The 24,187-nt window shown below is 33.8% G+C and overlaps 3 protein-coding genes and 2 long non-coding RNA genes across 9 annotated transcripts in view; 3 read left to right on the top strand and 2 right to left on the bottom strand.

Annotated features, from left to right (window-relative positions):
• LOC124438160 overlaps positions 1–24,187 on the top strand; it is a 120,356-nt gene that overhangs the window by 29,450 nt on the left and 66,719 nt on the right. The window lies entirely within an intron of this gene.
• LOC124438181 lies at positions 1,356–4,402 on the top strand. Its single transcript, XM_046988200.1, has 7 exons — positions 1,356–1,593; positions 2,178–2,240; positions 2,390–2,443; positions 2,512–2,589; positions 2,659–2,752; positions 2,842–3,058; positions 3,831–4,402. Exons 1-6 carry the CDS (start codon positions 1,380–1,382, stop codon positions 2,975–2,977), a joined length of 639 nt encoding a protein of 212 aa, XP_046844156.1. The 5' UTR covers positions 1,356–1,379; the 3' UTR covers positions 2,978–3,058; positions 3,831–4,402.
• Positions 4,200–5,837, bottom strand: LOC124438207. Its single transcript, XR_006946016.1, has 3 exons — positions 5,454–5,837; positions 4,439–5,196; positions 4,200–4,365 (listed from the first exon to the last, which is right to left on the bottom strand). It is a non-coding gene; the product is annotated as an uncharacterized LOC124438207 (long non-coding RNA).
• Positions 7,913–9,019, bottom strand: LOC124438202. Its single transcript, XR_006946011.1, has 2 exons — positions 8,692–9,019; positions 7,913–8,500 (listed from the first exon to the last, which is right to left on the bottom strand). It is a non-coding gene; the product is annotated as an uncharacterized LOC124438202 (long non-coding RNA).
• Positions 24,051–24,187, top strand: part of LOC124438154 — a 105,213-nt gene continuing 105,076 nt past the window's right edge. Inside the window, exon 1 of the mRNA XM_046988149.1 lies at positions 24,051–24,133. The gene's annotated coding sequence lies outside the window, so the exon portion shown is untranslated. The remainder of the gene's footprint in view (positions 24,134–24,187) is intronic.

Consider the following 24,187-nt stretch of genomic DNA (forward strand, 5'->3'; position numbering starts at 1 on the left):
TTTGGCAGAAAGACGTTTTACCACAAAGAAAAATTTAAAAAGTAAGTTTTATCAATAAATATCTGACTTAAGAAGGATTATAGGATATACAAAATACTCTAGTGTAACTTTAGAGACATAGTAAAGATATGAAATGCTCATGGTTTAGAATAAGTCTTTCTTATTTCCTCCGCCACGTGTTTATTCGTTTTTTGATTTGATATGACAAAACAGACGATACATGAACAATTTTATTTATATGGCTTTGAATTTGGTCATTGGAAAAGTATTGCATTCCCATAATTTTCTTAAGACGAACATCGTCCTTCAAAAAGGGCATTTTCACAACTTTAAACCGCCATAAAAATGGAATAATTTGATCAAATGAAAAACTTTTTTACTGAGTTCTATAAGACCTGGAGGGGAAGCGTCAACAAAATTACTATAAATTATCAGCGCACGGCCGCCAATGACTTATACCCAATGGGTACTAGATCATTGACGGCCGCTTGGTCAAAAACATGGCGGATTTTGGTGGTCAAAGTCAGCGGAAAGACGTGGGCTCATAAAATAAGATTTTTTTCGCCTACCCGGATTTGACAACCACAATTGCGATTATATAAAATATCAATGCCAAGCACAAAAACTTTTATCAATAAGAAAAGTGTTATGTCAGAGAAACCAATGCACTTTAATTTAAGAAATCGTATTTTCAATGGGAAAGTAATGTAGTTCTGTTCAGTAGTAGATCCATGGTTTTCAATGACAATCCAGTTTCTAATATCTTCGCTCAAAACATAACCAGCAACATGATTATAGAATTTCTGAATTTCGTTCTTTTGCTCTCTTAGTTCAAGATATTTTCTTCATAAGTTCTTAGTAGATTTATCAGAATATCATACTTTATAATACACCCAGAATCAATCTTACCAAAAAAAACTCAAAAAAATTACATACCGACTTATAATATATTTCCAGTCGACTTAAGTCGTAAGGGTAAGCTAACTTTTTCTAACTCCTTTTTGGACATTTTAACTAAGATTTACCCATCTATTCAAGAAAGACAGTTACACCATGCTATTCACAAACAGTCCAAAACACAAGTATTGCGCATGGGATTATGCGTTAAAGCTTAAGTAGCTTTTAAGTAGCGTAAAAGTAAAAAGTACTAATTATATTAAATACAATACTCATCATGTGTGGTGTTTCAAACATGATGAGTATTATATGGGGCCATTTGTGCTAAAGACGAGAGGCATAAATAACCAATTAAAGAAAACTACATGTGTTTAATTAAGTCCACTTCTAAAAGTGTTTTTTTTTCATTTAAATTTTTTTTCACTTTTTTGGTTACATATGGTTATGAATGAATTGGTTACATACAAACATATTTAGAGAAAATGAGACAACATTGGGCAGGTGGCCTAAGATTTATACGAAACGTTCACTTGAACTGGCATGATAAACCTGGTCCACGCCTATCACCAAATGTGAAGCAAGGCAACTATAAAGAATATTTCCTGCAAGTTTTCCCAGAGTTTCCTCTTCTGGTGCACAAAGTCATAAGGTTAACTGACTGGAAAACAAGACCTGATCTCAAAAAACATTTTACGAGTAAGTAAAGCATTTGAAATTATTTTTAGTGTATACAAATTAAGTAGCTATATATAGAGTTCAATTTACAATTTACAATGTCGAAACTTTGATTGTAATTTTCACTCTACTTGTTTTCCTAAATTATAAAATATATTTGTATTTGATATTGCTTGATTTTATGTAATTACTCTAGCAAATATTTCAAGATACCATACATTATGTGGAAAACAAAGTAATTGATGGAAATAAACGTAAATCAAATACCTGCATAATTATTTATTCTTATACTCTGCTGCTGAGTTTCCACAAAGTACCTATGTTATATAGCTCCATGATCATATTTACAGTTGTAAGGTTTTACTTTGCATTGTCATTAGAAAACATCGATTGCTTAGCTAAATATTTATTTCACGATCTATGCGCAAATATATGATGATTTTCTGTCATATTTTTATCAAAAGGTGTTAAAAGTTCGAATGATACAACTATCCTATAATTCAAATTCGAAATGGCTCTGTATATTCCTGTTTAAAAAAACCTGGCATGGTCTTTACTGAGGTGAAAGAGTTTATGTGTTTTACGCTATCTTTTATTTGTTTTAGAGTCAAGTTCATTTTCGTATACCTGTCTTGAAGAACCAAGAAGCAGTGCATCAACATTCAAAGGTATATCTAATGTGCTGGGATTTTTTATTAGTGAGAAAATCATAAATTGAAATAATTATAATAAATTATGTTTAAACAGTGCTGAGGATTGTAGCTAAGAATTCTCGAAATATTTTCATGAGTGAATAATGATAACTTTAACCTTTTAGTTGAAGAAAAGAGAAAAATTAATCTTCTGAGTGCCAAGTCAACTTCAAAAATTGGTAAATTTGATATTTTTTGTTTGGGAGATTCAAAGTCCAGTGACATTGTTTTGTGTTAAATTTTCTAGATGAACCTTCCAGTGGCAGCAAAGAAAAAATTCTGAATTCAATTACTTCTCGTAGTTTCAAGTCATCTTCAAAAACTGGTAAATTTGATATTTGTGTTTTAGAAGATTCAAAGTCCAGTGACATTCATTTTGTGTAGTATTTTGTAGATGAACCTTCCACTCCCAACACAGTCGAATTTAAAGAACGTTTTCTCAAAAAGGATCACAAAATTAAAGAGAGCGTCCATGAAAATTTGAAAAGGTAAATGTTTTTTATCGCTTTTACGTCAATTTTGACTTATTTGAGACGACGATAAGGCATCGAATATCTTCACTTTTCCACATTTGCAGTTTTCCTTGGCTTTGTGGCAAGTATGGTACAGCACGTCCTACTGATGAGATGAATTATCGTCATATGTATCTTGAAGTTGACGAATCAAAGACTGAGAATGTTTTAAAGCAAGAAATCGATGACAAATTTGAATAGAAAGCTTCAGATTACATCGAATTACGTTATGTTGACCCACGTAAGAAAATAGAAATGCAACAGCTATCCAACAATGTTATGGTAAGTCGAGATGATGAGCCCAATAGATCAATTTATGGCGCGTTGACTTTGTTCTGCTGTAAGATGAACAGCATTACGTGTTGACTTGCGCTCATGTTGGTTACTTAAAAAGTATTCTCAAAGGGCGAAAGCGTGATTTATACCTGAAACTTTTCGTGATTTATACTGAAACCTTTTAAATATTCAACTTAGTTTGGAGTAAGTAAATCAGTTCTTATAAAGTACTACTTCAAGGTAACTGAATTATCCAGTTGCACAAAATGTAGGAAAAAATATAAATTTCGGTAAAAACGCCTTCCATCATGTCTTCCTATGATAAGTTTATTTGTGCTTGGTTTTATTGGCTTTCATAAAACCCGAGTTTGTGTGGCATTGTTTGAATTTTCAATGAGTTTTGCATTCAAAATCATATTGCAAGTTGGGAATGAAATCGTGAAAAGAAAATAGCTTTTGGTATGTAAGAGGAAACGAAAGCTTCACTCACCTGGCGAGATATATTTTTCTTGAGCAACATAAACAACTGTAGCAACACATTGTTGACATATACCATGCTCAAATCGAGCAGGATTTTCACACATCCAAACAGGTAGAACCAGTCTCTTGTAATGCTAGAGAAGCATAATCATTGATATAGATTTATACATTATATTTGCTTATTTGATTGTTCAAATTGTACAGTATATGGTTGAATTTTCAACTTTTGTATTGGATATATTGCCTGCAAGTATATAAATGCTGATTCCCTGTTATTATTGCAAAAAATTTTTGTTAGGCTGATAGAAAGAGGATGGAGGACTAGCAAATTAAGTGTCAAGGGAAAATTTAAAAGTGGTTGGTTTACCTTTGGAGAAGCAATACATATATCCAAAAGCGGTAGATATTCTGACGATAGTTCATAAACGCAACCTTCTACGGAACATTCAGGATCTTGGACTACGTTTGGAAAACCCATGTCACTACCAAATGCACCTAAGACTTAATGGCAATAAATTGATTTGAAAACTCTCTTAAAGACACTGCTTCTGTTATTTCTGACTTCGTTTATTAAAAACAAGTCTATAGCCAAATAGCAATCCCCAAAGACGTGATCTTATTTTGCACCGTAGTTGTATAGACAACCTAAATGCAAGCCCCAAATTCGTGAAAGCAAAAGATATTTTCTATTAAGTACAGATGACAGTAGCTACAAATCAATATACCTGTTTTGATTTATATTCAAACAATATGCAAAGTACAAAAAATGACCCAATTTCGGGCTCGTGTTGACTTCAAACTTCCATCGAGAGAAATCGGAGACTTTTTCATTTCTAAATAAAAAACAAGGTTTGTGAATATTCTATGAAATTTACTGATTATTTGTTTTTCAATTTAAAGTTTTACCTTGATAGCTTATTCATGGGTTTCCTTACTGCAATAATTTCAAGCTGATTGGTCTCACCGTTTTTAAAATTTCCTTTGTTTTGTTCTAACTACAAGAAGTGAAGCAGATGGTCATTTCACTCTCCAATCTAAGTATCAACTTTTTTGTTGAGCTGATATAAACTCATAAACTAAAAAATATCAATGTCACATTTTAGCTATATGTACCTCTTTTTTGTCATCTAGTTTGGGGACAAAACATTGAAGTTTTTTATCATTTGGCAAAAAGCAACCCATTGATTTATTCACAGGAATTTCAATGCTCTCCTTGTTGTAATTTGCAGACTTATTTCGAAGAACAGGATTTGTCTTTTGATGATTTATAAAACTGTTTCGTTTCGAGGGTGCAGATTTTTGTCTTGAATCTGTCAACTCAACTTTGTATTTTGAGATTTCTTTTCTAGAAACGTCATAGCCACCGTCTACCAAAGCTTTCCAAATATCTCTCACGTGGACACTGTCCTCGTCTGATTTACGTTTGGTATTTTTTTTCCTTGAATAAATGGTGTTTCTTGAATTTGACGGTTGCATTGTGCACTTTTTTGTAACATTTCTGAGTAGTTGGTATTTTGTCGATCTAAGTTTGAATAACTATCATGTTCAATATGTTTTTCTTGGAACTTGGAGAAGTAAGAGTCATCTTTGTTTTCTTCTGTTGAATTAATACGAGACATGTTTGTTACTCTGCATTTAGTTTTCTTTTGTGAAGCACGAATCTCCTGCAAATTAAAGACATTTTCTGTCAAAAAGTAGCACGTTCTTGAAGAAACTGATAACTTTTTAATGATTAGTTCTTCATAAACATCATCGTCGATTTTTACGCTATCACTGGAAGATAATTCCACATTACAATGAGTTGATTTTAGATGATTGTCCTTATCATCATGTGAGCTACTAACATTATGAATATCTGCATCATAGATTCTATCTAAAGGATCTGTGTTACATGATTTCTTGCTATCTAAATCACTTTCACCTTTAGAAAGTTGACCAGTCCAAACATCAATACCAGCTGCCTGTTTGGAAGCATTAGAATCACGAATATCAATAACATTGTCATTTGCTTCTTCATTTACAGAAATGATTCGTTGATTTTGTGCAAAGTCATTTCTATCATGCCCTTTTACACCATCACCATGATCTAGTTGAATTGTCTCACATTGTTCTGCCAGCGACTGCCTACGAAGATCAACGGTCAAGATGTTTTGAGAGATTCGTTGGCTGGCTGAAGAAAACCTTGTTACATCCGGACTTTGGACGTTTTCATAAACTTGCAAACCATCGAAAGAGTTCTTGAAGCAATCTAGAAGTGAATAGCACAAAAAATCCAAGCTAAACGAAATGATAAAACTTTGCGACATTTCATTTGTAGAAATATCTGCTCATCTCAATATAGAGATGCTAATAAAAAATTGCTTAGCTCTCCAAAAAGGTCCTCGATAAGATTTTTCAAGAAAAGCGTAATCCTCAATTTGGGAATTTACATTTTGGATGCCTAGACATTTGGCAACGCTAGGCTTAGAAAGAAATCTTGCCGGAAAAAGAGAGTCTTCAGCGGTCCATTTTTTCTCAAACTATTTTGTCTAGATACGGGACGATCTTGTGGTGGTTTATCCAGGAGAAGACTACGAACATATTCTATTGCTAGTCTTGTTTTCAACTTGCAATGGCTGTTGGGGTTGGTCTTCTAAAGAAAACAAAACAGAAATGTTATTTTGTAATTAGCAATCGGGTTTGTCGTTTGTTTTTAACTTTTCTTTGTACACTACACTTAAATGTGTAATCAATCATCAATAACCAATGATTAATCATCGTTTTCTCAGACAAACCTTGATCGACCTGTAATTTTTAATACTGAAGAGTAACGTAGTGTAAATGAAATACATGCTCAAATTTTTAGTCATATGTTTGATTGGTCGTATATTGCTTCGTGAGTGCTTTAGTTTAACATTAAATGGAAGATCACGTGAACCAGTTTTTGTCACCAATTGTGTTTTTGATGGCTCAGCTATGACCCTCTCTTTTCTTGCGTCATTGCAAAGGTATTTACTGAGTTGCTGGAAAGAGGTAGAAAATTGTTTTTTGATATATGTTTTCTTAAAACTCCACAAGAACATAGTCAAATCTATTTTATAACAGAACAAAGTAAATACTTTACAGTGCCAGACTGCGAGTTTCAGTTTGGTGGAAAAGCAGCTGATAAAATTAAGTGACATACACTTTGTTGTTAATGATAAGTTAAAAAAGATTTCATACAGCAATAGAATCAAGTTGCCAGCAATACCTGATAATGAAATGGACTTCGCAAATAACGTTTGTATTCATCGTTCATTTCATACTTTGATACTTCCATAATCATTTGTTACAATAAGTTGGTATAAAAATGAGTGCATCAAAATTCTTTATTCTTTACGGAAATTCACTCTCCATTTTTCTTTCCTTTTCATAAACACAAACATGCTAGTAATAAAATAACACAGAGGTTTTTAGTTTCGTTGGTACAGTCAACTAAGTTGATATTTTGGTTTCCAGAGAAACGAAAGAGCTTCTCGATCCGTTCGTAGCGAGTAGAATGAGAAGTATTTATTAAACTCAGGATTTGAACAAAGCTATTTTCCAGAATGCAGTCTATATTTAAGGTCTTAGCATGTTTGTAGATTCCGGAGACTCTGTAGCATATTCATAAAAAACTAAAGGTCATTCCATTCCTATCTCAAAATACGTTTTTCTAAACAAAATTAAAATCGACTAAAACAGAACATCTCTCCTTGTACCCAGTGCATGGTGTTTCATCTGTCGTTATATTTTATAACTGTTTGGGACTCTTCCAATTTATTGACTTGTTATCAATTAGGATCATGGGATTGAGACGAAAATCTTCACGACCATAATTAAAGATAAGTTAGGTGAGCCAGCTGGTAAAGGCCGTTGAGTCTTCAGTGGTCTGGGGACAAGTAAGATGATTACATGAATCTTAATTTTTTTTAAATGGAAACATCGCTTTTAAATGTTGGTTAAATGTTAGCAATAATATAATAAACTAGAAGTTGCTATCGCAAGGGGGGATTGCTGCCCCGACCCCTTATCTGGAAAAATTGCAGGGTTCAGAACGTAGTGACATCCATTGGAGCCACCTCCGTGTAAAGCATTCTAGGTGGTTTCATACATACGTTATGATTGGGTGATTAGAATGATAGAGAAAGAAATTTTACATGCTTGTCTCTAACTTTTAGCTTTGCGTTGGCAAGGTTTATTTCGCCATGTGTAGAGTTTTCTTTCTATCTGAAGGCCTGTTTACACGTTCCGATTTGTCAGATCCTATTGTTTTGGTTCCGTCTTTTGATTGCTTGTTCAGACGGTCAGATAGTTGTGTTGATATTTAGATACGTTTAGATATTTATAATCTTGAGAGCAGCCATTTGTGTTGTCCATTTATCGATATATTTGCGTACTTTTCTTCTTGTTTCCAAGTCTTTTTCAAACATATATAATTTGGCTAGTCATTATATTCCAGGCTATTTCTATCCTCTTTTTTAGATTGACGGATCCGACTGTCGGAGACTAACTTTATATGTGCTCACACGATCCGTTTTTAGGATCTGACAAAACCGGATCCGACAAATCGGATCGAGTGAACGGGCCTTTCAAACGTGCCATACCTTATTTGGTATACATGCAAACAAAGGCACGCGTTCTGAAAGTCGACGGTTGATTTCCGGCGAAAAATAACTCCCGTGCTTTACATCTTATTTCATTTCACGTTTCAAATAATTTTAAAGATAAATTCATTACCATTTCGAACGAAAACAATTTTTTGATTCTTTTAAATGTCTTGATGGTTTTGATTCTTTTGAGTCTTTAAATTGCTTTTTGATTAAAAGTACGATACTTTGTTTACTCAAACGATCGATCGAACGCATGTTTACAAACGTAGAGCGGACTATATTATAAAACTGTAGTTTCGTTTCCATCATTTCCTTTATAACATTTTGATAGAAGCTTTTTTCCGATGATTCTGTGCGACTGCGAAAAAATGATGATAAGTTATCACAAAGGGCAAACGTTTCATCGTATTCATAATTCATATTTCATGGTTGAACTCGCACCATGCGTTTAAATTATTTTTGACGTTTTGTTAAATCCACACCGATATTTCAAGTAATAATAAAAGCTCGAACAAAAATAAATACATGCTTACACTACATTTTTCTCACCGTACGATCATAGAGTGCAAGATAAAATATGTGAACCGAGCTGGCTAAATACGGCACGGTGAATCCATTTCATGTGTTTTTCGCCAAACGAAATATGTATAATTGATGTCGGTAATCACTCGATTTTGGTATCTACTGTATAACGTTGTTTAGGCCGCATATCTATTCGGATTCCAGACATTTAAAATCAAAGAGAAACTGACACGAGTTCCGAAAGGTTCTACCTTATTGTGATTGTTCTTCCCCCCTCATTCCGTAAAAATCCCCCCCGGAAATGTTAACAGACAGACACAAATCGAGATTCTATTTCGTCACTGTTCTACGTCACTAGGAAGTCACAAGTCAAGAGATCCATGTCAATGAAATCACTTCTGAGCTGACAGATGAACAAGATGACATGATGAAGAAAGCGAAGAAGTGCAAGTCACATCAAAGAATTTGAATGTGGCAACGGCCCTTTGTAGGATGAGTGAGGCAATGTCTGCAATGAGTGAATCACTCAGGTTAATGCAGCAAACGTCAGTATCCTCTACAGTAGAATCTACTCGTAAGAGGAAAGCAAGTGCTTTAGTCCCTGAATCAGGGCATGACGCAGATTGTGAAGTCTTGTTGGCATAAAACGTAGAACCTTCGACCAAGCGCAATTCTGAAGCAGAACAACTAGCCGTGGACCCGTTGCTGGAAGAGATTTCGCAGACTCTAGACGAAACTGAGAAAACTTCACCAATCGTCAACGAGAAGCTCGCCTCAATTATCAACCAGCGTTGGCTGAATAAGCTGAGCGACGAGCAATTGAAGAAAAAACAGGCCAAATATTTTAGGCCTAAGAACTGCGATCGCCTTATTGTACCTAAGGTAAACCCCGAAATTTGGGGGAAATTAGACCGCACAGCTAGAGGGCGTGATTTACAATTGAGTGCCATTCAATCCGCCCTGACGAATGTCGGTCATATAGCAGCACAAACCACCAATGATTTGTTGGTTGCCCGCAATAACAGCAGCGAACTGAATATTGATAATCTTGTTCGTATGAACGCTGATATCATAGCGATTCTGGGACATGTAAGTTTTGAATTGTCTCAACGACGACGGGACGCTATACGTCCCAATCTCCATCGAGAATTTAGTACTTTATGCGCATCGCATGTTCCCATTACGAAATATTTGTTTGGAGATGAATTGCAAACCCAAATTAATCATATTCGCACATCCAACAAAATTGGCAACGCGACAACAAGCTCGTCTAACACCATTTGGCAGCAACATTCCAAACAAGGGAAACGACAATGGCGCCATTTTTTATCCCGTCATCAGGGCAACACTCCCTATCGGTCGAAAAGGAACCAATTCGGGAAGAAACGATCGGACACAATGAACGATCGCAAGTAGAAAACGCTGAATTTTTAAGAAATTTTAAGACTTTACAGGTAAACCAGTATTCTTCTTTTGTACCCACGCTAATAGCGTATTTGAATAAAAGCTTGGAGACCAATCAGGCTGGCAGCATATCAAATTAGTTAAGTGCATGGGAAACACTCATCTCTGATAAGGAAATCTTAGAGACAGTGTCCGGACAAACAATTGAATTTGACACAATTCCGATTCAAAGAGCTTTACCCAAGCAACTACAGCTTCCCGAGGTTGAAATGAACAATATTGATTTAGAAATAAACAAATTACGCAAAAAAGGCGTTTTGCAGATTTCTCACCCTGAATCAGGGGAATTTATATCTCCAATTTTCACTTGCCCCAAAAAAGACGGTTCTTTTCGCATGATTCTTAATCTGAAATCCTTAAACAGGCATGTCAGATATCACCATTTTAAAATGGAGTGTGTTTGGTCAGCTATTAGGCTTATGAAACCAAATTGTTTTATGGCATCCATCGATCTCAAAGATGCTTACTATTCCGTACCTATTCACCCAGCATATCAAAAATTTCTCAAATTTTGGTGGAGAGGGCAACTATATAAATTTGTCTGTTTTCCAAACGGCCTAGCCATCTGCCCTCGAAAATTTACGAAACTCCTCAAACCTGTTTTTTCAAATTTACGTCAAAAAGGACATATTTCGGTTGGATTTATTGATGATACTTGGCTGACATCCGACACATATGTTTCCTGTGTTCGGAATATTCGAGATACCATCTGTTTATTTAGTGAAGTGGGTTTTACGTACATCCGGATAAGTCAGTTTTAGTTCCCTCACAAGTAATTACTTTTTTGGGTTTCCGACTTAACTCAGTTCTTATGCAAATATCTGTAACGACGGAACGAGCTGAGAAGATAAAACGCATGTGTTATGAGCTGCTACAAGCTTCACCCTAAAATAAGGGATGTTTCTCGGTTTTGGGCACTCTAACTTCTTGCCTCCGGGCGTAATGTACGGTCAGTTGCATTATCGCTGGCTGGAAATGGATAAAAGCGATGCCCTTAACTTAAACCGGGTAATTTTGACAAGACAATGACCCTGTCTTCAGAGGCCATACATGATTTACGATGGTGGCAGTCATCAATATGCACGACTTACAGGCAAATTACTCACAATGAACCTAGTAAATGCCTAACAACAGATGCGTCGTTGACAGGGTGGGGCTGCTCCTAAATGGTGTATGTGCTGGGGTAACTGGACGCCCTTGGAGGCTTCAAATCATATAAATTATTTGGAAATTCTTGCGGTATTGTTTGCCCTTGAGTCGTTTTCTTCAGAACTAAAAGGTCAGCATGTTAAGGTATTAATTGATAATACTACCGCTGTAGCTTGCATTAATCAAATGGGCACATGTCACTCAAGGTCTATTCACAAGTTGACATGCAATATCTGGACCTGCTGCATTTCGTATGATATTTGGTTGACAGCAGCGCACATTCCAGGATTACAAAATGTCACTGCGGATCGAGAATCTCGAATATCACGCAGAGAAACAGAATGGCAGTTGAACAAGACTCTGTTTACGTGTGCCATTCAAAAACTAGACGTAACTCCGAACATTGATTTGTTTGCGTCAAGGTTGAATCATCAAGTGAAACCCTATGTTTCATACCAACCTGACCCGTATGCTATAGCTGTCAACGCCTTTACGATATCGTGGACCAATTATACATTTTATACGTTCCCGCCTTTTAGCATAGTTTCGCAAGTGTTACAAAAAATAGTACAAGATAAAAGCACAGGACTAGTCTTAGTCCCTAACTGGCCAACACAAAGTTTGTGGCCAGCTTTAATGCAGATGCTAATAGCACATCCTGTTGTTTTACCTAGAGGAAGAATGACCTTAATTCTTCCAGCTCATCCGGATCAAATCCACCCTCTCCATACAAAACTGGAGCTACTACTTTGCCATTTATCGGGGAACTCCTCTCTGATAGAGGCATTTCACCAGAGGCTTCTCAAATCATCCAGCAGTCCTGGCGGACCGGTACCAAAGCAATATTCTACATACCTTAACCGTTGGCGACAATATTGCAATGCAAACAATATCGATCCTGTCGCGTCCTCTGTAGAGGAGGGCATTAATTTTCTTACAAAATTATACCAGGAAGGTTTATCATACAGTGGTATTAATACTGCAAGGAGCGCCTTATCTACTATCCTAATGCTACCAAGTGGCATCTCGTTTGGTACACATCCACTCGTTGCTAGGTTTGTTAAAGGTGTATTTGTTGCAAGACCAGCTCTTCCTAGATATGCCATGGTCTGGGACGTTTCAGTGGTATTCGAACATCTTCGAAATCTCCACCCTCCCAAAGATCTCAGTTTGAAATCATTAACACTAAAAACAGTAATGCTATTAGCTTTGTTATCTGGTCAGCGATGCCAAACACTTCATGCATTGGATATTTCTCATATGGAGAAGAAAGAAGATCGAATAGTTTTTCATGTGCACCAACTGCTCAAAACATCTAAACCTGGTAAGCATGCTGCTCCTTTAGAATTTCGGGCTTATCCACCAGAGCCTGGGTTATGTGTATTCAATTACTTGTCCCATTATCTAAATGTCACTGCACCCATACGAAATGGTGCAAGACAACTCTTATTGAGCTATCAAAAACCTTATCATTCGGTCACTTCAGCGACCATTTCCTGATGGTTAAAATACGTGTTAAAGGATGCTGGTATAAATACTGAGGTTTACAGTGCACACAGCACTAGAACTGCATCAACTTCTGCGGCAAATGCATTGAATATTTCTATGGACACTATTATGAATGCAGCTACATGGCGTAATGAACAAACTTTTCAAACATTTTATAATAAACCAATTGAGGCGAAGAACTTTGGCAATGATCTACTTTCTGCCATTTGTGAGACTTGAAATGTGAAATTTCAATTATATTCTTTTGTTATTAGTTATTGCTCATGTCCACATTGCTTTAAAATCTCACATGACTTCCTAGTGACGTAGAACAGTGACGAAATAGAATTAGAAAATTAAACGAGACTTACCTGAAGTCGAAGTTTGATTGAAATTCTATGAGTTACTGTTCAGGAACTAGAAGTCACCCACCCAACTACTAACTTACTTCTTTTCAAATGATGTTAAATACTACTTGCCTCCCAATATCTATGTGGACGTTCGCAAATTTTTAAAAACTGATCTTGATATCGCGCGCTCTATCTCACATGACTTCCTAGTTCCTGAACAGTAACTCATAGAATTTCAATCAAACTTCGACTTCAGGTAAGTCTCGTTTAATTTTCTAATTTTACCTCTATATAGGTCGAGTATAGGAATGGGCCGAGACATGTCAAGATTAGTGTGCTGCCACGCTGATGCGTGGCAGCAAATATTTACGAAATGAACTTACATGAAAATAGTTTTATAACCATTAAGCTAGTTAAGTATAGGAGAAATATATTTTTATAGGTTTTATTATCTGTGGATTTTACAATGATTCACAGTTTGTTTATCATCAGCCATTCAGGGTGAGTCGGTAGTGACAGTATGAATTGGTTTTACATTTGTTTGCTCTCAAAGCTCTTCTCTTGGTTTTGTACTTATAATATAAATAAAATGAGTAAATATTTACGAAATGAACTCACATGAAAATAGTATTGTAATCATCAAAGTTAGTTAAGTAAACGAGAAATATATTATTATAGGTTTAGTATATGTAGATATCACAATGATTCACAGTTTGTTTATCATCAACTCTTCAATGTGAGTAGATATGAGATATATGATGGATATATATGGGTTAATGTTTTTTATAGATCAAATTTCCTCTCTAGGCTCTTGTTGGTTTGTTAGTTTACACCGATCATTTATGCAGTTTAGGAACTTGTGTTTGATTGCTGTGGATGGCAGACGTTTATGGCTGTTCAAAAGACATCAGGCCATGGAAAAACAATAAGTTTTATTATCGACTGAAGAAAGTAACTGGGGACAAGTAAGATGAATGTTTTGAATTTTTTTTAAATGGAAACATCTTTATTAAATGTTAGCAAAAATATAAATATTTACAAAATGAACTTAAATCAAAATAGTTTTATGCAGGTATTGGTTAATGGTTATAGATAAAATTTCCCTTTCAGGCTCTTTTGTTGGTTTTGTGCATATTAGCTTGTAATTATTCAAGTATGTAATTTATAATTAAATTTGAATGAGATATAGTGAGATCAGTTGCAGTATGATATTAAATTAAAGCTTGAACAAGGGCTAAAAAGTGAAGGCTTATTTTTATTTGTGGTATCACCTGACATGATTAACGCAATTTATACTAAGATAAAATGAAAAATGCCATGACATTAAAAAGTCCAGTAAACAAATGTCCAAGTTAGACAAAAATGATGTCATGGGTAATTGTGGGATATATTTCTGGAAAAACATTGGAGAAGTGTTTTAGGATTTGTTTTTGATTATTTCTTTGAAGCTCAAGGAAAATTGAATGAATTTATGTGTAAATTGTTGGTGATTGATATGAAGGTATCAAGCACTTGTGATATGTTGAAAATGAAGACTTATTTAGTTGAGAAATTTTAACCATTTATTATGTGCTATTATTTTGTTTACCAGTAATTATATCGAACTTTATTAAATCAAGTATTTGCTTATTTAATTTCAGGCCCATTCTCCTGAAGACATTCCTCTGTTGTGAAAAAATACTTTGGAAAAATTCGCACCCTTGCTGGTTAGAGTCGGCCAAAGATCGTATTTTCATGTAAAGGTAAAAGGTGCACCTGATTTTTGTATTATTGAAAAGAGAATTCCTTACATAAGTTCACCTAAAGCTATTTCTTACTAATAGTTTTCATTAACACATTATTTTGTTATGCAATAAAAAAACACCTCAACTATCTGCAAATGGGCTCCAAAAAAGTATATAATTGTTGGATTCCATTATTATTATGCTAAATTCATGCGTATTTTTCATAACTTGGACACAGTCACTGAATGAAAATGTATCTGCAATGAGTATTTTTAATGTTTGTTTATAATTAATCATTACTGTCTATCTAGTTTGCACTAATATTGAGCTGTACAATTTTCTTGGAGAGGTCTCACGGTCTGTTTGCAACATTGAAGGTGAGTTATTTTATTTGTCCAAGAAATTAGGCTATGCAAAACAAGAGAGTGGCAGACATCATGTCATTCTATGCACTGTCTTTTTATCATATTTCTTATTTACAAAAAGTTCAAACCTTTTTTCAATCCCCCACAATTAATAACAATTCTGTTGTTAGCATCAGGAGTTCAAAGTATCATGATAAAACAAGTTGTCAATCAATGAATTAAATGTTTCAAAATAGTAATATTGTTTGAACAGAATTTAAATACCAGGTCTTGAAGCATAGATAAATGGGATCATGCATAACTCATATTTCATCACAATTGCCGGATGGTCTCATAACAATTGCGAACTGTTAAATTTATGCATACTAGAAAATTATTATCCTGTGTTAAAGTGACTGCAACTCCACTTGTTTCAATCTTTTTGCGTCTCCTGTTTTACAGGCTTCCCACGTGTACGCAAGCGTACCTATTTTTGTTAATGCATTTTGTCAAATTCACAGAATGTCCGAAGTTTTTTCATGAACAGTTGCAAGGTCAACAAAATGGTGACAGAAACGATAAAGTAAGGATTTTTTCTTGCTGCCCAAGCCATCATCCAGTATGATATAAAGAAAATTCCAGTTGAATAATTTAAGAAACAGTCCATTCATAAACAATTTGTGTTTTGCTATTGGTAGATTTACGCAAGATTTGTTGAAATTAATGTTTATTTGTAATAACTGTTTATTTGTAGAGGATACTTTTTTCAAACACATTTCAACTTTACGATTGTGAGCATACTGAAATGCAATCATTTACGAAATCTGCTTAGAGAAATCTCCATAAAGCATGTTTTTCCAGCTATGATCTTTTGAATTTGAAATGCTACATTGTAAAAGAAATATTTATTTCTCTCAAGGTCACGAGCTGCAGAAGAAGGCATTCGTGCTGTCAGACGGAAGCAAAAACAGTGAAGAAGAGGAGGTTGTTGAAACTTTTAAAGGTGAGAGAATTTTTACAAACATAGTTGTGACATGTTTTTTACTGGATAAAAACTACACGTTGCTATTCTAGATTGCATTTGTGAATTCTTTCAATACCCTAATGATCATTTTAAGAACATTTCACGCGTCAGGCGTTTGATTCAATCGCCAATAGTTTGTATTGGATTTTTCTATAAGATAGAAAGTCAGTCTCTTGGCGATTAAATGGAACTTCCAATGCCTAAATGAAAAGCTCTTAACATTTTATTATTACCTTTATACAAAACAAAAGACTTCACAAATTCAATTTAGTTTTTTTGAGCGTAACAGTCTTTAATTCCATGTACAAATCCCCAATTTCTGTTTTTAACACATATCTTTCAGTCTCTTATTAGTTACAGTTAACAAGAAATAATTTTGAACATTTACCAGGAAAAATTCGATTGAATGATAATATGAAAATAAAATAGACAAATTCTCGGTATCGCTTGTATCGAATGAACAAAGATCTTTTCTTGTTATTTTAAATAGTTGCATCTTAAATAGTTATGCAATGAAGTGTGTCATTGACACGCGTAATATCATTTACCATTTGAACATTTACCAGGAAAAATTCGATTAGAATGATAATAGGAAAATAAAAATAGACAAATTCTCGGTATCGCTTGTATCGAATGAACAAAGATCTTTTTCTTGTTATTTTAAATATTTGCATCTTAAATAGTTATGCAATGAAGTGTGTCATTGACACGTGTAATATCATTTACCATTTAAACATTTACCAGGAAAAATTCGATTAGAATGATAATAGGAAAATAAAAATAGACAAATTCTCGGTATCGCTTGTATCGAATGAACAAAGATCTTTTTCTTGTTATTTTAAATAGATGCATCTTAAATAGTTATGCAATGAAGTGTGTCATTGACACGTGTAATATCATTTACCATTTGAACATTTACCAGGAAAAATTCGATTAGAATGATAATAGGAAAATAAAAATAGACAAATTCTCGGTATCGCTTGTATCGAATGAACAAAGATCTTTTTCTTGTTATTTTAAATAGTTGCATCTTAAATAGTTATGCAATGAAGTGTGTCATTGACACGTGTAATATCATTTACCATTTGAACATTTACCAGGAAAAATTCGATTAGAATGATAATAGGAAAATAAAAATAGACAAATTCTCGGTATCGCTTGTATCGAATGAACAAAGATCTTTTTCTTGTTATTTTAAATAGATGCATCTTAAATAGTTATGCAATGAAGTTTGTCATTGACACGCGTAATATCACATTTTTCAATGAATTCTTGCACTTTAGATGAACGGACTATTCTAAATTCTAATACTGTATATCTTACATGCCAACACCCTTAAAGGTTTTTTTCTTCTCATTAGGTGTTGCATGGTAGCGCCTTGTTTGATTCGGTTGTCCAAATTTAGAATCTCATGTATTTTTTTTTAGATCTAGTCGACTGCAATCAATGGTTAATCACAAACATTAAACAGTTATACGATAAAACGTTCCGTTTGCTGTGATTACAATAAGCGGATTGTGTTTTGTTTAATACATTTAAATTTCTTGATAGAGATTAGTACGGAAAAAAGTAACTTCCAATTTTGTTCACATTGACAAAGACCCCATTGCCTTACTGAGTTTAAGGTGTCCCTGATTGTGCTAGCTTTATCATAATTGGTGAAAGTAAACTTAATTTGTTTAAATCAAGTGTATAAAGATGAAACTTGACGATAGTAGTCTTTTCTATACCTTGTTATAGCTACCTTGTTGCTGTGACAATTTTTTTGTGATTTTGTTGTTTTGTTGGGTAATCATAATTTTTAGAATCTGTGAATAATAAGCTTTCCCCTAAGATGTAGCTACTTTGCTACTATTATGATAAATATTTTTGTTTCGACAATAATTTGTAAAAAAAATCTTATTTGGCGTGCATCAAATGATTATCGTAGATTTTTGACGATTAACTTCATACAGTTGGATGTTTTAAAACATTGATGCAAGTAACGTTTAACAAGGATGAGTACAATTTCTGAAAATTTTCTTCCTGCGTATGATTAATTTTTATAAATTTTCATCTATGTTAAGGCTAATAATCACGGAAAGTTTCTTTGTTGACGTGTGGCGTTGAAGGTTATGATGTTACATGTAATTTAAACGCCTTAATGATTGAATATTAAAACTGTGCAAGCATTCTATTTTAATCTTTTCATTTCAACGAGTGAGAAAGACGAAGATTTGATAAATATGTATTTATGATTGCAGAATTTCCTAAGTTCGATGTATTTACCTTGGATAATACAGAATTTATAGAGTTGCCTTCAACGAATGAAAAGTTACTTCATGGATGACGGTAAGTTATATACAATCAAATTTATGCGAGACTCTCGTAAATTGTGTGTAAGCTATACATACAAAAATATGGATATATTTACCAACATTTTATCTTAGAACATACATACACTTTATTGATCTTTTTATCTCGATAATTGTCGTCTAGAGATTTTATGTCTATGCACCAACTATAGATATATCTTTAAGGTTTTTTCTGAGTCGATTGTTATTGACTAAAATACTGTCACACGTTTGGTGACTTTTCAATTGACAGAACGTTACGAGTCTAAAGGTGAAGGAACGGAATATTACCCCGACTATGAAAGTAAGTTATACTATCAAATTTATGTATAAGATACTTATAAATTGTATCTTCCATACGTAGTGATATACTTTCTAACATTCAACGTATACTCCTTGATTATGCTTTTCCTTGTTATCTCGTCATCTCAGGATATTTTATGTCTCCTTGCGCCCAATATTTTTAAGCATTTTCGATTCAAAATCCCTTCATGAGATTGTTTGTGTGAGATAATAATAATATCCATAATAACTATAAAAATAGCTTAAGAAGCATACAAGTTTCAGGCACCTTCGGCATACAAGTTTCAGGCACCGCGGAGGATCGATAATTGGGGGGGGGGAGCTCATATTCATATATTCATGTTATAATCCTTAGAAAACAATGTATTTCAAAAGATCTTAAGCCTGCATATATGAAATATGAATATTACCCAATTATCGATCCTCCGCGGTGCCTGTTTATTATATGTTCCTTGTCATTTTGAGTAAAAACGCGACAAAGTGTTGGATATGAATAGATCAAAATATTGTATCATTCTGATTACAAATTGTATTACAATGCGAAATAATATGGGTCAATTTTGGTGAATCTCAGCAGAAATAGATCCGTCCGCCATTTTTTCTGATCCGCTCCGCCGTTCAGTGGTTTTATTTGTTTGAATTTTGTTTCCTGAAATAAATTAAGAGGAGTTTGTAAAGATGCGTTCTGGCGCCCCCCATATGCCTTCTGGTAGTGGTGTCTTGCCTTAAATCATTCGTGGGGTATTCCTCCTGGCTGTACCCCAGCCACAACGCCAATGGTTCGATGTTTCATAGATATACATAGGATCGATACATAGGCGTAGAAACAGATTTAAATTTGGGTGTGGGGTTAAAGTCGACGAGTATAGTATATACTCCACCCTTATTTTTTGAAGCTTTAGGGAGTCTAGTACAAACATTGAAATTGGAGAAAGTCATGAGACCTTTATAATTTAGTTGTACTTCGTTACAATACACAAAGTGCAAGTATTGTTCAAAATCAATAGCCTAATCGATTGGTCGTTCTATTTGCAAGCTACGAATTCTAGTTCAATGTCAGACTAAGATGTTTTCATTCTCTGAAGAGTTAAAAATGGACCTTTGTTGTATGCAATGGGTACAAAGAAGTTTATGCGCTTTACTACACATACAAGGACGTACGTTTTCATAATGTCGCTTATCGTGCTAATTCAAGTGATATCCATAATTCGCATTTGATCTTATCATAAATTTTGCTCGTTTGCGGTCTTTACTAAATCTGACAGTATTGATATTGTTTTCCTTCTTAAGTCAATTTCTACTTCGTTCTTGAACTTTCTGTAGTCTTTGTGATAGGTACATAACATAAAACCCCTATATGCACCTATCACAAGTTCAATATTTGTATAAGATCAAACTTTATTTGTCAAACCTGAGTTCCAGTACATATCAAATACTGCTAACCGCGTGCAACATATCCCTGTTGTTGTTTCAAAACTAGGTGATATTCAAGAGCCAACATTAAAAAAATCCAGAACTGATCTACGGAAGACAAGAGCCAACGGTATATTTTTTACATTAATTGGAAATTTGATGTTGTTGAAAAGTATGATAAATGTTGGAAAAGTCATTATTGGACGTTAAACTTTTATAGTATTTATTGACCAAGTAAGATTTGTTTTCTTCTATTTTATTACGTAAAGAGGAGAAACATGAAGAATTCCGAGAAAACAAACTGGAAATAGCAAAAACCCAGCAGCAACAACCAGAAAATTTACCACAGCGACCAGAAAGTAAGCAACACTTAAAGCCAAATGAACTAATTGAAAGTATTTTGTCTGAAAATAGTTGTACAGACCTTCACTTTTACCTGATGACCTCTTTACTGCAATATAATAGGGTAGCTGTCAGTCTAAAAGACTTATAGAAGTACATCAATGACCATATGTTAATTTGTTTTGGGGAAAATGAAAAATAAACGTTTCATTTGCCACAGATATTTTTTATTCTAAAACTTTGTTTTGTTATTGATGGTTAAATACTCTAAATTAGCTTATTAAATGATCGTATCCACGGTAAAAATTTGATATAATTGTTTATCGTACCTATTATTTAAGAGCAAATAGGAATGTTTTGTCGTGACGCCTCAGAAGAAAACATTGAGACCGAAACCAGTAACTCTGCAAAGGGTATTTTATGTTTATGTTACTTGCAAAAAATCTGTAAATGCCATTCTTATACCATGTCGAAAACGTGATAAAACACTCTAATCTTGTGAATAAGATTAATATGACCTGATTAACGTCATAGCGTATAAATTATCATGACCAAAACCAGAAATCCAGAGCAATTAATTTATGATCCCATGTATATGATCAGTCAATTTTTAGTCTTATTTATGTCTTATCGTATGGAAGTTTCATCGTAGTTGATGTTGGTGCACCAAAGTTATCAATTATATTTTTATGATATTTAGAGGCAAATCATGACGACAACTTCCATAAACTTCTAGACAAAAGTAAGAATATTAAAGCTGACGTTCACGAGGCTCTACAAAGGTAATTTTTCTTTCATGGGATATCGATTATGTATGTTGACCTGTGCATGTCGGAACATTAAGAAAAATAGTTTTTAGACAATATATAGTTATCGTTTCTTGTTTAAGTTGTTCGTGACTTAGTGGGAAGTATGGAATAGCTCGCCCAAACAAGAAGATGCCGTTTCTTCATTTGTATGTCACAAGCACAATTGATTTTGAGAAAGAAAATTCGGAGGCTGCTATCAAAAATGAGATCGATGAAAAGTTAAAATGGAAAGCATCGAAATACATCGAATTACGATCTAAACCATTGAAAGAAGCAAAGTTTCGAATGCTGTAAAAGCGAAAACTTCATTTATTTACTTTCCACTGTAGATTTTTAAACAGCTAGATTTGATGAGTGAGTCAAAACAGATGGATATTACATACTGCACGTTTTTATTCATTTACATTGTCATGTAGTTACTCTTACTATAAAAACATTTACTAAGTATTTGCCATTCAACATGACTAATTTCAGTACTTTGCCGTCATGTATTTATAAATAAATATTTGTTTGGTTTGCACTTATTTAATTTAATCAATTAAAAAGCAAAAATTCCTGAAATATGTAGTTATGCATTAATTATGAGTATGTAGCTCTTTTGCTCCAAAAAAAAACAAAAACAAGCTTTAAAGCTACCACAGGTAGCAAGCGACAACGTTTCGTATATGACGATCTTGTTTTTTTTGCAAGTGAAATAATTTTACACGTTCTTCAACAAATTTACTCTCGCCCAATACTTGTTCTTCATTTAGCAGACCCAGTGTTTTCACCTAAAGATTATAACCATGTATGCAACTCTCACAAGGTTGAGTACTGCATAACACTTAAGTTTCTGGCTTATTTCTGGTCAGATGACTATACACGTTATGGTGATGAAGTCTGTTGATCAATAACTGTATGACTTAGATAAGATATTTGAGCTTAGCTCTTACGTGAATTGCTTATTAAAGGTCTGTTGCAACAATTTTTCTCACATTACATCTGTGTTTGAGATGTGAACATGTAGTAAGATATAGCTTGGTATTTTGCTCATTAGTTTTGGCTTATTTTTGACTTGGTATATTGATATAGCACACTATCATTTGATTTGTTACTATATTATCTCTCTATGCAGTCTCCAAAGATAAAATTTCGAATGCAACTTTTTGGTGCTAAGACTCAAACAAATTTATTTTCGAAATGCAGTTATTGTTTGACGTGTGATTCCATCAGTTCATCCTGGGGACTCCTGATGATGATGAAGCTTACCTCATCTGCTTGAAATTGGACATAGCTTTGAATGACCTGAAACTTAACGATGGTCAATATTTTACAGATGACGAAAAAACCTTCCACGACAACATTTCCCTTGAAAAACTTCCCATGACATCAATCATAGTTATTTTTATTGGAACTAACTTTTACATTGTCTTTTTAATTCTCGAAAAATTGACAATATAAAAGTCTAAATTGAGTGCCATTGTAAAAGTTTGGTCACTTATATAAACAAGATCAATCATGTTTCCCCAGTCCTTATGCAGTCCTAAATGGCTGTCGTGTAGTAACAGTTATTTTAAAAACATTTACGAGGTACTAACTCCTTAATGATGATGTAATAATCCAAAAATTATGAATATATGAAACTTTTACTTAGTAAAGAACTAACCATATAACATAAATGAAAATCTTACATATCCGACATCCTGTCTTTTGCTCAAGAACGTTGCAACGATACATAAACTATACAGAATAACTTTTTTCCTGTTTGTTTTTATTAACTTTTCGTTAGCAATATGATTTAGTCATTCCGACATAAATACTATGTTTTTTAACGTACGCAAGTTATTCAACAAATCAACTCTAGCAGCATGGCACAAGACTGGTTAGTGTCGTACATGAAAACAACAAAAATGTTGATAAATTTTCTAATTCTAATTGCTTCTTGAAAATTTATGTTCAACTTAATTTCAACTCTCGGCCATTACAGAAACACTTTGATTCCTGGCTTTTCACATGTTACACAATAATTATACATGATTATTACATCACTGAGGTGTGTGGACCAATAACTGCATAACTTAACTGAGGTATTTAGGCAGAACTCAATCGTAACTTGTTCGTTAAGGTCTGTTTGAACTAGCTGCCTTACGTTACATCTGAGTTTGATATATGATCATGTAAAATGTTAGAGTTTGATATTTTCCTCGAGAGTTTTTACTTGTTTTTTTTTAGTCGATGAAAAGCAATATTGATAAGAATCCATGACAAGAAAATCACTGTCCTCCATGCATCTCTATTTCTAACTACTTTTTTAAAACAAAATAAAAACGGCTAAAAGCAAAGAACCTCTCTTGTATGTACGTATTACATGGTATTTTATTTGTCATCATATTTCATTTATAACTGTTTGGGATTCCTTTACATTTTATTGACTTGTTTTTTTTTTTGACGATGAAGACGAAAATCTTTATGATCATCAAGTGAAGATTAGTGAGGTAAGGTCTGTGATTCTTCAGTGGACTGGGGACTAGTAAGATGAATGTAATTCTTTTTAAATGGAAACATCGTCATTAATATTGTCTAGCAATAATATAAATATAATTAATAAATACTTACGAAATGAACTCACATGAAAATAGTTTTATAACCATCAAAGTTGTTTAAGTAAAGGAGAAATATATTATTATAGGTTTAGTATATATAGATTTCACAATGATTCACAGTTTGTTTATCATCAACGCTTCAATGTGAGTAGATATGAGATATATGATGGATATATATGGGTTAATGTTTTTTATAGA

The sequence above is a fragment of the Xenia sp. Carnegie-2017 genome, unplaced genomic scaffold, assembly GCF_021976095.1.
Source record: "Xenia sp. Carnegie-2017 unplaced genomic scaffold, XeniaSp_v1 HiC_scaffold_19, whole genome shotgun sequence".
Taxonomy (NCBI): Eukaryota; Metazoa; Cnidaria; class Anthozoa; order Malacalcyonacea; family Xeniidae; genus Xenia; species Xenia sp. Carnegie-2017.

Excerpts from the sequence above, each read along its gene's own strand:
- LOC124438181 (XM_046988200.1), top strand. The coding sequence starts at position 1,380 with ATGAGACAACATTGGGCAGGTGGCCTAAGATTTATACGAAACGTTCAC. Across the intron at positions 1,594-2,177 it reads TCTCAAAAAACATTTTACGA|AGTCAAGTTCATTTTCGTAT; the intron begins GTAAGTAAAGCA and ends TATTTGTTTTAG. Across the intron at positions 2,241-2,389 it reads CAGTGCATCAACATTCAAAG|TTGAAGAAAAGAGAAAAATT; the intron begins GTATATCTAATG and ends TTAACCTTTTAG.